General features: G+C 37.5%; 1 protein-coding gene across 2 annotated transcripts in view; it reads left to right on the forward strand.

Annotated features, from left to right (window-relative positions):
• The first annotated feature begins 262 nt into the window (after positions 1–262).
• Positions 263–16,157, forward strand: part of SRFBP1 (serum response factor binding protein 1) — a 68,142-nt gene continuing 52,247 nt past the window's right edge. The window contains exon 1 of one of the 2 annotated variants that reach the window (XM_068177465.1): positions 263–381. In XM_068177465.1, the coding sequence (XP_068033566.1) occupies positions 352–381 (30 nt within the window). In that variant the 5' untranslated portion in view covers positions 263–351. The remainder of the gene's footprint in view (positions 382–16,157) is intronic. The other variant, XM_068177466.1, reaches the window with a different exon arrangement.

Genomic DNA, 16,157 nt, shown 5'->3' on the forward strand with positions numbered 1-16,157 from the left:
AAATACATCTGTTCTGAACTAGTCGCGGGGGCAGAGGCCACTTCTGTTTAAGGGTTTGCAAACCTACATCCGCACCCCGGACTCGTGGCCGCGCCACGCCAGGTTCCTCCGCCTTTCGGAACGGCCCGGACGCCTCGGGTCGGCCGGGCTCGGGATCCGCCCCCTGCCCACGCGCTGATCGCGCGCAGGCCCCGGGAAGAAGCCCCGGGAAGAAGCCCCAATCAAAGCTCTCTAACCCCGGCTTTGAACGAGGGCTGCGGGGCGGGAGCGGCCCCCGGGCGCCTGCGCGCGGTTTCGGTTCGTACGGCGGTGTGCGGAGTGCTCGGAGCGGCCTGCGGGGCTTGCGGCGCCATGGCTCCCGCGCTGAACCTCAACAACGAGGTGAGACACCCGCGGCCGGGGCTCCGGTGGGGGCGGGCCACGGGGGCGGGTCGGGGGTATCTTGGGCAGGGGAAGGGCCGCGGTGGCGGTCAGCGGCGGCGGATCGCCCTGCGTGCGAGCCGGCTCGGGGCCGACCCTCCCCGCAGCCGGCGTGGCTGCCTGGAGCCGTAGGGAAGGCCGCCGGTGACTGCCGCCGTCCCCCGGCGTGGGAAAACGCATCCCATCGTGCTGGTGCTCAGCTGTGATGAAAACAAACATCCGTCGGGTGAAGTTAAGCTGCTTGTCTGGGGGTGCCACGCGATTTCGACACGGGTGCCTCGGTGCGACGTCCTGTCTCGAAGTGTCGTTTCATCACGTCTGTCTTGCTGTGTTTGTGTTCACACTGGAGTTTTGCAGGTGATCTAGCGGACCCACCAAAGCCCCAGCTGCCTGTCTTCTGGATGGCAAAGACATTGCCTTATCTTCTTGGACATGGAGGGACTGAAAATGAAAAATTAATAGGTTACGGCTAATTCTTCCTGTTCTGTAAGAAGTTTAGTGTTTTGGATTTATTTTAGTATATTTTTTTCTTCTTTATAGTGTGAATTCCGTTGTGTGTGTTTCACTTGTGATGGGTTTTGGTTACATATTTGCAAGTCATTGTGCACAGTAAGCCTCACACAACTGAAGTAACCTCATTTTAGGTGTTGCACCAACAGTTTAGAATACCTGGCAGTTCTGCTGAGCATGTGTGATATGAGCACCTGCATTTAGCACTGTGCACTTCCAGAATTCCTGTGTAACTAACAGCTTGATTACAGTTATCAGCAGAGCAAAAATTACTTTTAGGCATATGGTTACTTGGAGAGGGGTTAATTTGCAAGTTGATTTCAAGAATTTAGTGAAGTGTAGGCTCTTCATCAGGAAAAGTATTTGATAGTATATAAAATCAAGATATATACTCAGTAGTTTTTGGTTCTTGCTGTTAATAAGTGTAAGGTCAGAAATGAGTGATTTGACACTAAAACATACCTGTAAATCACCAAGGAAAGAAGAGAGTATTTCATTTGTTATGGTAGTGTGGACTTCTTGTGATTGATTTATGTTTGGGTGATGTTTCATAGTCTTTCACCACAAAGATGTTAATATAACAAGGGATGAAAACAGAAGCGTTCTTTGACTGGGGAGCTCTTCAGAAAAAGAGTACAGTAAGTTTTGCACAAAACATAGGAAGATTTCAGTAGGGACACTGGGAATGTAATTTCATCTTACACTTCAAACATAACTTTCTCCTAAGAGGAAACTGAAAGTTCTGGAGGAGGTAGATTTTACCAGTTTCTGCAAAAAGTAGACACTCTGTAATAATAGGTCCATCTGAGATATAAGGTAGGACAGAGACTGAAATTCTGGATGCCATCTCTTCAAGAGGGACAGAAGGTCAGTCTGGCTTAGAGTAGGATGAGACCTAGCATGAGTCAATTAAAAAAGGCTTTTCATTTCTATGCATATGTCCTTTTTAAAGTGTCAGAGCTATATTAATTACTGTGGGTTTTAGTTATAAAATGTAAAATATATTATTTACCAATACCTGGATATTTCATATCACTTTAACAGATGCCCTCTGTGTATTTGTTACAGAAATGCCCTTGAAAGAATACATTTCAAGAGTAAAAAGCATATCTTCCTCTAATAAGAGATGAAAAGGAGGAATTTTATTAGGACCATGTTTAAAGGAATGACTTTTGAAAATGCAGTCTATTAAATAGTATTTATTGTGTATTCTTCCAGTTTGCTAAGGGAAAGCAAACTATGGAGCTGCTCTATTCTGTCGACCTTCAGTTTTTCACAATCAGACAATACTAGAGATCATATGGGTTTTTTCCCATTAGGCCATATACAGTAGGTATGATTGTTAGTGTTCAGGAAAACACATAATCACAGAATATGATTATATGCAGGTGCTTTTATTGCAGAGCTCTGGGAATAAGGGGTACAGACCCAAATCTGACTCCGACTTGGCTTTCGAGCTGAACGTATTTTATATTCTGTTGTTATATAACGTACATATTAATTATTAAACATATTGTTCTATTGTATGCATTGACTTTATCCAAGCATGAATTTCTCATGATCTTTCTCAAGCCCCTGACCACAGTTTCCCATGACTATTCTTACGATTAAACAGTAATTATATTTATTTACTAAACAATCGTCACATCTAACAATTCCATCATTTATCATATACCAGCTACACAGATGCAGTTCTAGCAAGTACAAGGCCTATACTTTCTCAGGGTATTTTCCCAGGGCCTACTAAGCTTAGTTTTCCTTCTAACTCCCCAGATCCCCATGATTTTAAACCCTTTTACTGTCATGATGGTATTTGTTGCAGAGACAACCTTGTCACCCTTATATAGCTGATAAACTTGTTTGTCTGCTGGATTTACAGTGTCCAGTATCTGAAGGGCGTCTGCAAGAAAGCTGGAGACTTTTCTCAAAGGCATATAGAGATAGTACAAGAGGGAGTGGCTTTAAATTGAAAGACAGTAGATTTAGATTAGGTATTAGGAGGAAATTCTGTGCTTTGAGGGTGGTGAGGCGCTAGTGTGTGTTGGGCAGTGCATATGTGGATGCTTTGTCTCTGGAGGTGTTTAAGGTCAGGTTGGATGCATCCAAGCAACCTGGTCCAGTGGGAGATGACTGCCCATTGCAGCAAGGTTGGAACCAGGTGGTCTTTAAGGTCCTTTCCAATCCAAACCACTCTGTGAAATTCTGTGATAGTATATATTTCAGGTTTTAATTCTAGCGAAGAAAGACCTCTGCTTTTAATTAACATAAAATACCAGGTCCTGCTAAATGGTGGGATCTTAAGGAATTCTAGGATGATAGATTTCAAAACTTTTTTTTAACAATTCACATTTTGTTTACAGGAAGAACAGATATTCTTAAGACCAGTATTTCTCAGTGATATAAACTGGCATTTAGTGTAATGTTAATTGACCTTTATTTTAATTGCTTACTGGTTTATGTTTATATTAGTAGCTAACAAATAGTTATAAGTGTCAAAAAGCTTACTTGTTCTGCAGTGTCTTCTACATGAGGTGTATGTGTGCTTTGAAACTAAAAGACATTTAATTGTGTGATGATTTATTGATGATGATTAAGAAAATGCTCTGTGGAAATGAGACAAACAGTGGACTGTGACGCCTGTGTCCTTTCTGAGAGCTTTTGAACTCATTGGCTAATTTCAGAGAAATTGGAAAGGAATAGAGACCTCAAAAGTTGTTGGGCTTTGGGGTTTTTTTAAATTGGTTAAAGAATAATACCACCATGGACCAATAGTCTCCCAACTGTTCTGATCTATGGGGAGCAACAAATGAAAATGTTGTACTGTTTAGGTGATTGGATGAATGAGAGATTTAAGGTAGCTGTACAATGTTAAGGACCCAGGGTGAAAAGAGGAAATTGCAATTATTGTGATGAGGTTTCTTATTGAGATAAGACAGAAAATAATAAGAAACCAATCATATTCACAAATAATTAGTTTAGACATTTTGTTAATCTTTCTTTTCATTAAAAGTTGTTTGTTGCAGTGTAAGTGCTTCAAAACGTCACACTCTTTCCATGTTAAAAAGTAGGACTTGTGCCAAAAGTGTATAAATGTTTTCTTTGGTTTTCTCTAATTGAATATATTCATAGATAATAACAAAAAAGTAAGGTTTTGGCAGAACCCACAGTCAGCAATGTCCAGTAATTTTAGGAAGCCATCTTGCTGCTGGTAAATAGCATGGTACAGTTTCAGTGTGACTGCATGACTGAAAAATTGAGATTGAAAAGGGTTAAGAAACACATTTTTTTTTGTAATGCGGGCATCATATTGCTGTATGGGATTGCTGCTTTTTGATTACTGGCCAAGGAAGAATTGGGTGGGGGAAGGAGGGAGGGTGGGTGCAAAGGGTAATGGAACAAAGTGAAACAGTGAAGACTAGAGTTTTTGGGAAAGAAGAAAACACAGTATTTCTTACCATCTTCTGCTTGTTGCTTTCACTGAAACAAAGGAAAGCATAAGTCATAGAATGAAAATTTCAGTTTTGCAATTCCATATTCACTGCATATAGTCTTACTTATGAAGGGCTTGTCTGTATTAAGCCTAATTGTATTCTCCAATTATGGCTACTCTTTCAAGCATGCAGGCTGAAGGAATCATTTTAAAACCTGTTGCTGTCTTGAATATGTTTCCTATTTTAAAAAGCTTTCTAAGAAATTTCAGGTGTCTTGCCACAAAATAGTTTCCAAAGTTAAACTTTTCTGGAAACCTTTGCTAGATGGCAGCACATAATCATCAACTACCATGGATAAGGGCAAGTTTAAAGGGAGATAGCTCATGTTTAATGTGAAAGTTGTCCTTGTTGATCAGCAGTACAGAGTGGCATGAAACAGAATCTGATGAATGTGAGCCCTACAGATTTCTAGGGTTTTTTTCAGAACCTATACTTCTTAAATTATGTTGTTCTGCTTTTACAGTCCTAATCTGCTATCAATATTGAATTATTGCAGCAAATTTAGTTCTTTCTACCTCTTTTTTTTTTTTTAATAGTATTCTGTTTGCAGCTACCTCAAGGAGCTATGCTGCAGAAAGCTCATGAAGCTAATGCAAATGAAGTCTGTATACAGTATTTTAAAAATAAGTGTTCTAATATGTACCTCCATGAGTGCTGTAATAGGTAAAGTTGAATATTGGTAAGGCATCATATTATATAAAGCAAATTCTTAGAGTTGAGAGTTGTTTCTGTCTGTGGGACATGCGAATCAAGTTTTCCATACTTGATTGGATATCAAAACTTTGCTATTAGGTGAATTTTTTTCTTAAATTTGTAATAATTCATTGCATGCAGACAGAATAATTTTTCTCTGTATTTACAAAATTACAGATTTTAGATAGTAAAAGCTGATGTCTGCATAATGCTTGTCATCTATGATAGAATTGTTGTTTTTCTTTCCTAAAAGGTAGGATCAAGATAAAAACATACCTTGGGAATCATGTGTGTGCACACATATTTTTCAGCCTGCCAAGCAAAGTCCAGAATTAAAGTTGTTATGTAGGGAGCTTAGTAATGAAGCTCAAGGTGATAAATTCCATTTATGTTGTTTTGGGTCCCAGCACTTCGTGCTGTGATACTCTACATGGCAACATTCAGCTTTTCTACTCTTTGGATTTAGGGCTGACATCCTGGCCTCAGAATTAGCTGGGCAGCAGTTTAGGTAATGGCACATTTAGAAAGCAGTCTGGACATGTGAATTAAGAATTTAGATTGGTGTATTGCAAAGTCAGGTATGAGTAGCGTGGCTAATAATGAAAAAAATCAGACAAAAAGCCATGGGGAGTAACCTTAACTTAGGGAAAAAGACTGACATACAGTCTCTGGAAGTCTGAAACTGCAGTCTTGAGTTTCAGCTGTAGTTTAATAATTGTACAGAACTATATCTGTAATTTTTTTATCTTTTATCAGAGTACAAACAGACATAAATGTATATTTGGAGATGCTTTATATAAAGACTGAGTTGTCTTGGTGTAGAATGGGTAGGTGTTGTGTTTGTCCTTAGGTGTTCAGACACAACTAAGACAAAAAATAAAAAGGAAAGAGCTATTGAAATTGCATTTATACGTGTCTTCATTCAGAAATTGAAGAAAGTTCGAGTGTATCCTTTTATAAGTAAATAATTTTTGGTCACCAAAGTTTCTGTATAACAGTAAAGAGAATGTGGTCTGAATGGAATATCAGGAAAGATTAGGGAGGTAGAAATTTGAGAGGGTCATTCGTTCTTTCTGAAGCTGAATTGATTTCTATAACCAAGAACTGCCTCATGATTTTTGTAAGGTGCACTACATGTGAAAGATCTGAGTATTTACCCATGTTAGTCCTAACGTATTATATATTTCTTGGTTTTGTACAGTACATCTAGTGTGCTTGTATAAATATTTTTAAATTGATATTAAATTAACTTAAAGTTTTTTAGTCTTTGAATGGTCATCATTTTTGCAAGAAGCATTCTGTACAAAGTAAGTATTTATTGGCAGTTACCTAAGATCTTTCATATTTCTTCTTCGGCATTATGTATGACTAGCTTGTCACTCAGATATGATATACCTCTCTGTGTTTTTTGTTGATTTAGGATGATAAATTAGACATATAATTCAAAATCTTGTTTATTTGTGGTCTGTTTTTTTACTCACATTTTATTCTATAGAAACCAAGAAAGTTTTTAACATTGAAGCACCTTCACATAAGGGTTTTTGTGGAGAATTGCTTTGCAGTTCAGACAGACGTGACATGCCTCTGATGGAGTGTGATTCTCCAACTGTGGTTTCACAAGCATCTGGATTTGTTGCTTCTGAATCTGGGGCTTCTCACTCACCCATTCCAGCCATGTGGTCTTGCTTCCTCTTCTGTGATCATAAGAAGTTTGTTGCTAGAGTAGTTTTCTGCTACAGATAGATGGTAACAGGGTCTTACAAGCAAGTGGGAGCAGCAGCAATGGGGGACCTGAGATGAGTGGAATGAGCACAGAAGTAGATGGACTGTCTTACTACAGTGAGTGAGGTGTTTGGTTGGCTGATAGAGCTGTGCTGTATTTCATCTCACTTATGTGTTTCTCTGTAAGTAGTGGCTTTCTGCGAAATAAACATAGAATTTAGGGAAGGTATTGAACCAGAAAAACCTACAATAGGATGATACGTAATGTGCACTTATGTTGTCTGGTAGGTGTTTTGTTACAAGAAATTAAGTAGTGGTCAAGGCAGTAAAGACAGGAGAATTAGAGAGTTCAAAGGGGAAGCCAAAGGAGCCCTTAAATTTGTCAAATCTTGATATCTTTAAATAATGAGTGCATAGGAGACTAGTTAAAAATCAGCTTTAAAGAAGAATCTTAAAATTACAAGTGCCTAGGATGCTCTGTGGTCAGGATTGAAACTGTGGTTGATACTGATGCTGCCAAGATCTTTTTATCCCTGACAATTCCTGTTCTTAAAAACTTACTTGAACCTGGTCATACAATCTCTTGTATGTTACTAAGTTAGTATTTATTTTTTGGGAAATGTGACTACAGGGAAAAAAAAAAAAAAAACAACCTCTTACTGTTGCAAAACAAGTTGCAGTCTGGTAATAAGTAGAGGAATATGTAGTATTTGAGTTGTATTTCCAACAGTAATTAAGAAATAAACACTTGTTGCTCTCAGGGACTTGTTGAAATGCTATGCTTCAATGGGCTTTCTTTTAAAATGCTTTTTGCTATCATGGGCAAATTGATGTGAGCATTCCCTTTATGTAAAGGGGAAGTGAGACTTGAGGTGAGGCATCTGACCAGTTACCTGGTATTGGACTGAGCTGTAAGATGTCTTAACTGCTCATAATTCAAAATATAGTCTTTTCTTTTAAGGCATGAAGCTGTCTGAGGATGGAAAATTTTTAGTTTAATGGCTAAGTTGTTATAAAACTTTCCAGTAATTGAGAAAGCTGATGTATAGGTTCCTTCAGTCTGAGGTGAGTTGATTCATGTGAATCTCAATGACCAGCAGAGTGCACTAATCACAAATATTAACAAATACTGTTGCTGGGCTACTGTCTGGCAAAGAAGGGTGATTTTATGGAGTGAGGGGAGCCTTGTCATGTGTTTCACCAGTGGGACCATTTCCGTAGGAAAAGTCCTTGACCATGCTCCAATGGCTGCTTGTCCAACAATTAGATAAAATACATGAGCTCCCTGAAAGGAAAAACTGGAGCTCAGAACTCTTTACTCCTAAGAAGATTCTTCTTGCTGGTCTATAGACAAGTTCTCTTGCTATTTTCTCTGTGGTTTATGAGCTGTATTTTATCCAGCACCTATAAAGTATGCTGGCTAAGCCATTTTCTTGAAGTAGAAGCATTTACCCTAGACTCCTATACCAGGTTTTTCAGTTCTTGTGTTCTCCTGAGCTATCTGCCAGTATGGTTTGGATGTATCACAGAGTCTCTGCTTCTTGGTCAAACTTAAGGTGGCTTGAAGTTCATGTGTGACCACTTCAAAATTACTCTTAAGGTAGAGTGGCTAGCACTTGGATACTTTTGAAAAGGTATGGGTGTCTAGGATGCTTTGTGGTCAAATTGAAGCTGTGGCTAACTATTGGCACTGCCGAGAGCTGTGTATCCCTGGCTCACACATGTTCTTAAATACTTCCTTGAAGCTTATTCTGCATTCTCTTAAATGTCACTAAAGTCAGTCTAATGTTTTGGAAAGGCATATAAACAAGTTATGAGAACTGAGAAAAGATAAATTTCTGCACGATTCAAAACTAAATAGCTAATCTTTTTCATCAGTTCGTTTCTTAGTATACTGGCAAATCATTCAGTTTTTTCTGTATATTACAAGTCTATGCAATGGAAAGCAAACATTGCTTCCTTTTTAAACTCTGGAATACTTGGCAGCAGTCATTTTAGCTCTATGGAAATGCATGTAAAAATTCTTGCATTAGTTGTGTTACTAATAAATAATTGTAGGCACAACAGTTTCTTGAAGAAGGGAAAGAAAGTTGTATACATAGGGCTTGATTTCTGCTTAAAACAGTTCAAGTGTTAAATTGCTGACATTCTTTTACAGGCCATGTAAATGTCCTAAGGAAAAAGTCTTTTGAAAGCTTATGAAATTTCCAAACTTATACTCTGTTAGATAAAATTCTGAGGAATTGTGGCTTTTTTTCCCCCCCTAGGAACTGTTCCAGCAGCTGTTTCTAAAGTTTCTAGAGTTGCCACATCATCAGTTTTACTAATATTAGCAGCAAATTTTGATCTGCTTGCTCTTCACACAGATTTTTTTCAGCAGATTACTGAAGCAATTAACCATGGCTAACAAGGCAGTTTTTTCCTTCTGACAGTATTGTATACAGCCATTATTGGACTACTGTATTTGAGGACAGGAATGAAAACTTTTTCTTAGTTCAAGTGGTTTATATAAAGTGTGTGTGGTAGGCCACGTAGCCTAGTAAGATGCTCTCATAAAACAAAAACATCTGTGATTCCGTGGTGTGGTAGTGTACAATAATGAAAAAAACATGCAAACGGTCATGGGAAACTTAGTAACTTTTATTTTAAGGGAACTGTACTGAGGTACTTGCAGTACGCAATGTAGTTTTTTTTTTATTGAATGTAATTTATGGCTATATATGCCTAAGTAAAACACAATTTAAAAATAGTTCTGTTACAGTAAATGGGCGTAATTGCTTACTGCTGTCCTTGGAGAGGTCTTTCAGCAGCCTTTATATTGCTGGGTCTGGAACTTGTTGCTAAATGAAGAAGGGAGCAAGGCTGAAATGGGTGTATAGAAGGGAAGATACGGTGTTAGACTTTTTCATAATAGAATTTGGGGCTTGAGGGAGGAGATGTTCCTAGAAGAGAATAGTAGCCAGTTGTGAATTCATTGCAATTCCTCATTGGTGTGCAATGATAAAATTCTTTTCAGTTTTTCTTGTGCTGCAGTAGTAAAGAGCAATTAACGGAGAAGTGGCCAACTACTAGATTCAGTGGCTCTTTTGAATCTTTCAAGACATATAAAGCAATTTAAAATTCTTGTACTGATTTTGTATTTAAAAAAATACCATTATGTTATTTCCTTTGCAAAGAAGGGTCACAGTGGTACCTGTTTATTCATATGGCATTTAATAGCAAATGAAACTGTTCATAGAAAAAGAAGCTGAGGTGGATTGCTCTGTACAACTACCTAAAAGGAGGTTGTAGTGAGGTGGGGATTGGTCTCTTTTCCCAAGTAACAGGACAAGAGGAAGTGACATCAAGTTGTGTTAGATTGGTTGTTAGGAAAGACTTCTTCATCTAAAGGGTTGTCAAGCGCTGCAACAGGATGCTCAGGGTAATGGCTGATCATTAAATGAGTCATCATTCCTAGAAGAATTTAAAGGTGTGTAGATGTGGCACTTAGGGACATGGTTCAGTGGTTGGCTTGGCAGTGTTTGGTTTATGGTTAGGCTTTATCATATTAAAGCTGTTTTTCAATGTAAATGATTCTGTGAATCCCCTTTGCTGTTTAATGAGGACACATGAAAAAATATAAGGCCATGTACAGGTATGTTAATGTAGCAGGAGGGGGGCAGATAAAAGCTGTTTGCACAAGAGGCTGGTAAGAACTGTTTTGAGTAGCAACTAGTTTAAAGGAATAAATGGTGGATTTAATCCAGAGGCAGGTGTCACTGGGGAAATGCTGCAGAGGTTGTGAATAGCACAGGGGAGCATACTTTACATAGATAAGATAGGAATTCCAAACAATATAAAACAAAAGGGCAGTTAAGGTGATTGCTTGCTCATGCAGAGGGGAGGAAGGGGTGGGCTTGAAAGTATTTAAATATTAGAATCAAAAATAATGGGTGGGTGATGGGGTGTGTTGAACAAGAAGAAATAAGTTGAGGTATGAAGAGAGCTTATAAGGATGGGAAAGGGGTAATCAATTTGGTAAGGAGCACCTAGAGATTGAAGAAGAAGGTAGCAAGCTTCAGAAGAAGGAAATCTTCCAACAGAATGAGCAGTTGGTGTGGAAGAAAAGTTGTCAATGGCTGGACAATGAACATATTATTGGGCACACAGGTGAGAGTTCTTGTTCTGTCACAACAAAGATTTTGCAAGAACCTTTAAGCATTGCTCCAAGTTGTTCGTAAGTAGTACTGCAATAGTTGTGTGCAAATCTGTTGTAGACTTGGCATCTTGGCAACTGATGGAGACTAACTTGTGGAAAGGTATTTAAATTAATGAATAGATGTCAGACATGTGGCAGGGATATTTTAAGCGCTTTATTCCTTCTACTTTTCATACTTGTCCTTTTCCGCAGTTTCTACTGATGTCATGAAGAAACTTATAGGAAGAATGCAGATTATTAGATTTTTTTGGGGTTTCTTAAACTCATTTGTTTCCCCATTGTTTGTGTTTATGAAAAATTCTTATGAAATTGATTTTTTTAAACTTATTTGAAGGAATGAGGAACACTAACTGGTATAGCATTCCCACTAGCAAGAATTCTTACCATCCTTCCAAAAAGACTGAAGAGTAGCTTATATGGTAGTGCCACTTAATTGTTTTTTTAAATAAATCTATAACTACTGACTGAGAGAAAGTTCCCACAAAAAATATAAGTCATAGAGACATAATAGCAGACAGCACCTTAAGGGATGAGCAGTTTTTCTGTGAGAAGTAGAATAGTATTTCAGTTTGTCAGGCCAATAATACTGCAATATGTTTAAGCCAGTGGAAGTTTACCACATGTTCTGGTGATGTTCGTAGTCTTTGGCTGAATATTCATCCTGTATGGAAGTGTTAAGTCAGAAAGATCTGTGATGCAAATTTGGATTTCCCTTGTATGCAGTTTTTATTAGAGTATGTTTCCTGAGGCCATGGCTTTTGCTGGTCACTGGCATACCCTAGGTCTGAACAGGGGTTGGTTGTATTTGTACTCACTGGATGCATTTTGATACTTACTTTTTATATGCATGTCAGGTGTCTGTGCTAGGGGCACCATAAGACAGATGAAAAGTATTAAAAGTTAGACTTGATAGTCTAATAGTAAAAGGAATTTCATGCTTCTTCAAAGAAATTTGGGGTTGGTAAAATTTTTTGAATAAGACAGACCTTTTTTTTAACAAGAAAGGCACAAGTACCAAGTACTTTGAAAGTCATAAACCACAAATACATATTTTCTGTTTTCCCTCTTTTCTTCTTGTCTTTTCTTTTTTTAACAAATAATTTTTCCTTCAAAAATGTGGATGCTAAATCCTTCTTATTTGTTTCTCAATAGTTTTTTTTTCCCAGGCATAAGAAGAAAGTGGTTGTTATGATATTTTTTTTTTCCTCCTGGAAAGCAACTCACTAATTTTTATGTGATCAATGTTTTTTATTTAACATCATTCTGTGCTTTTCCTGTTATGCTTTGTCATTCCATGACATTCCACTCTACTTCCTGGGTCAAGATTTTTTGTTATGGTCTTGTGGTGCTACTTTTATAGATTATTTCTTTGTCTTTCTGAACATGTCATATTAGAACATCAGACAAAAAAGCATGCTCATGAAAGCTACAGTTCCAAGAGGAAAAAGTTTTGTTATTTTAAAATATACTTGTGTGACTGAAATTTCTTCAGGTTATGAGGAGAGTGTAATAGGGAGAGCTGCTTATCCCTCCAAAATGTATGAATCCTGGTGATGCTTGCTCATATTGTGAAAATTAGCTGTAACTGTTGCAAGATGTAACTTGAGGTGTGGTTTGCTTCTATCCAGAACACTGACTTCTGGATAGATGAGCAGCCGAAGTTGATTGCTGTTCCTTTTGTTGATGGTTGATCATTCCCCCTTTTTAATGGGAATTTTCACATACCTAAATAGCCGTCCAGTCTTTCTCTAGTACTTAGGCCTCTTCTTACTTGTGATGACAGAGGACAAACTTTAGAGAAGAGGAGTTTGAAGAAAAATAAGTTTAAATTTTAAAGCAAAAGTAATTTTTCTCATAGTAGTAAGATTTCATAATGCAGACTAAATGTATATTTATGGTCAATCTAAAAATTGTGGTATTTAGCTAGTTTTTTATCATTCGGATTAAGGGAGAAATGGAAAATTATTTAGTAGGTATTTCTCCAACTTCATCACTCCTCTCCTGGTAAATGAAAAATACTTGAATTCTGCTTGTGTATTTCTTTCCATGCTAGCCATGCTGATATTAGTTCACAACTGTTACAAGGCTACCAGTTTCCACAAAACATATAGGAGCTGTGATGATTGGTCAACCTTGATTTCAATTTAATAAGCCCAAAAGTTACCAGAGGTAGATACTGACAGACAGTGTGCTGACAAACCTAATTTTCTCAGAAACTAGGCTAACAAATATGATTCCAGAATACACAGGTTTGATATTCTGCACTTTCAGAATAGCTGAGAAAAGTTGCAACATATTAGCACTCAAGACTTGAAGTTTTTTTGTGGTAACTTAGGAGGCCTACCATTTATACTAGTATCTTTTAATCCCAAGCCAAAGCAGTCACACCGCCAAACATACCTTCAAATTAATACTGGAATCACTGTGATTGAATTTCTTATTTGTTAAGGGGAAATTTGTATTACCCAATTTTGACACAATTTTCTTCAGCTGAACTGATGGCAGTTCAGCTCTACAGGTTTGAATCATATATGTGACCTATTTAATTAATGTAAAAAATTACATAGATTGTTTGTGAGTCACTTTAATCAAGCTGTGATGTCATGCTTCAGATTATGCAAGTAATGTAGAGATTCATAATGCTGCCTTGTAATCAGTGCTTTTTTCCAGCTGCTTTTAAAAGGTTCACCATTTGAAAAGGGATAAAAGCCCTTAACACTCTTACTGTTTATTCATGTGTGTTCACCCTCGTAATTCTTATGTCACTACTGAGCTTCTGGTGTTACTGTCTTTCTGTAACGTCAAAGCTTAAGGAGGCATGAAATTCACATGTGAATTCAGAACTCTGGTCTGATTAAGAAGTCCTAGACATCAAAGTCCATTGAGTTGAGCTTGTCTGTATTAAATGCCTTGATCACATCCTCCTTCAACATCTCATGGAAATATTTTTAGCAGAGTGGTATCTGAGGTTTTTCCAACTTGCTGATCAATTAAATACAGAGTTAGAAATTACCTTCAAGTAGTCCTCTGTTTTGGAAAACATATGTAGTTTCTACTTCCATGCAGATGCAGTGATATATCTAATATAGTATTTTGAGGCTGGATTATAACAGTTATTTCTTATCTGGACATTTACAACTACTGATGTGTATTTAGAGTTTAGAAATGTGTCTAGCCATCTCATGATCCTGGTTTGGACTTGAATACTTTCTGAGTACTGCAGAGAGTCTGACTCCATCCACTGAGACACTGACTTTGAAGCAGCAAATCCATTAAATTTTGGTCTTTGGCAATGATCAAGTAATTCTAGGATAGCCTTACTCCTTCCCAACTGTCTTAGATACTTGGAATTGCTTTTCTAAACCTTTAGATGAAAATGATCTTTTCTAGCATTTCTGAGTACTCACTGTGGTTTCCACTTGGAGAAGTTACACTAGAAATGACAACTGTTCTCCATGCAGGAGGAAATACAGTGCTATATGGAATAAAGAAACCCATATTTCAGTGCTTCAGTTGAGAAAATACAAAGAAAGCAGCGTGAGCAGACTGTGGAGGAAGGGTTTGACAATAACTCTCCAGGAGTGTGTGCATTACTTTTCCTGTGAGGAAGATGGAAATTTGCCTAAGTTGAGTGGTGGTGCTTTTATTCATTCATCCTTAGTAGATCCCTTGGGAAACCTGACAGGGTGAGTACCCAGAGGCCTGAAAACCTGCAGGTGTTTTGCTTTCTGGATGCTCTAGACAGCAGTTGCATTTCTGTCAGCTTTGGACTGCAGGGTGAAATAGTTTAATCCAGAAGAATTTACCTCATATTTCAAGAATTTTTGTACGTTCTGATAGTTGTGTTGGGATAGAATTGAATCCACTTGACTCAAACCTGTTCTCATGTAGCTGCAGATGGGAAAGGCAAGATTAACATGACGTTGGTGTTGATTAACATGACATTGGCACAAACAGTAATTGAAAAACTGTGTTCCTTAGCACTTTCTGTGTTGGGATTTGATCTTTATATTAAATTAAGAGATAGCTCATTTATTGTAGTCTGATTTGTTGTGGTTCATATCTCTGTCTTCTGTGTGTTCTTACTTTGCTCTTTTTTGCTGGAACTAGGTAACATTCATGTAACCGTAGGGGAAAACAGTTCAGGAAACTGATCTGTCTGAAACTTCACCTTATTTTGGTTTTTTTATATATATTCTTTTTTGTGATATATATTTGTATAAAACTGTTCCGGAAGTGAACACTGATACACCACACAGTTGTGTTTGTATTGTTTCTTGCAGCCTTTGCCACCCTACTTATGTGTTTTTATAATTAAATGTTTGAAGCTGTATTAAGTCTTTCTGCCTAGTTCCACATATTTTGACATGTATGAAATATACACTGTAATACAAGGATTCTTTTTGGAAAAAAGGAAACTTGGCAATTGCTAGCTTTTCCTAAGAATCTAAAAATCATTAGATCTTTCAAGTTGGCATTCCAGATAATAGAGAGAAATATTTGTAATGAAGTTCCAGAAACATTTTTTCACTTAGATTATTCACTCAAAATATTATGTACTATTGTTAGTTCTGGCTAATTTGTGATCCAATTGCAGGTGTTTTGAATTTTAAAACTCTGTGTTGCCAAATAGGACCAAAAATTAATGTTGAGAATACTCTGTTGCCATGGTAATTTCTTTGTTAGAAGGCTGCCAAATAACTATAAAGTGAAACCAGTGCTTTTGATGTGCCCTAAAATGAGGAAAGAAAAGAAGATCAGTGAGAACTGAAACATTACTGAGTTCCTTAGTTTTTAGCTGGTATTGGAGAGACCTTGAATATTCATCTTAAACACATTCAACTTTCTTTTTATTGTTTAATTTGGGTTTTTTTAAGCTGGATTTCTTGTTTTGACACTTGTTGATGTGTAATTTAAGCAATTTGTAAAAATTCGTAGAAAAGGCCACTGTACAAAAAAACAAGTGAGTTTGGTGTATTTTTAGTGATTTCTTCCCTTTCTACTTTAGCAGCATTGTTTAAACTAGAGGGAGTTCAAAAGTAAGTCTTGCTGCAGTAAAATCTAAAAGCTGTTGTGTACCTACAGGCATATATAAATATTTTTTTCCTTTTGCTTTCAGCAGT

Source organism: Anomalospiza imberbis, chromosome Z, assembly GCF_031753505.1.
Source record: "Anomalospiza imberbis isolate Cuckoo-Finch-1a 21T00152 chromosome Z, ASM3175350v1, whole genome shotgun sequence".
In the NCBI taxonomy this organism is placed as follows: Eukaryota; Metazoa; Chordata; class Aves; order Passeriformes; family Viduidae; genus Anomalospiza; species Anomalospiza imberbis.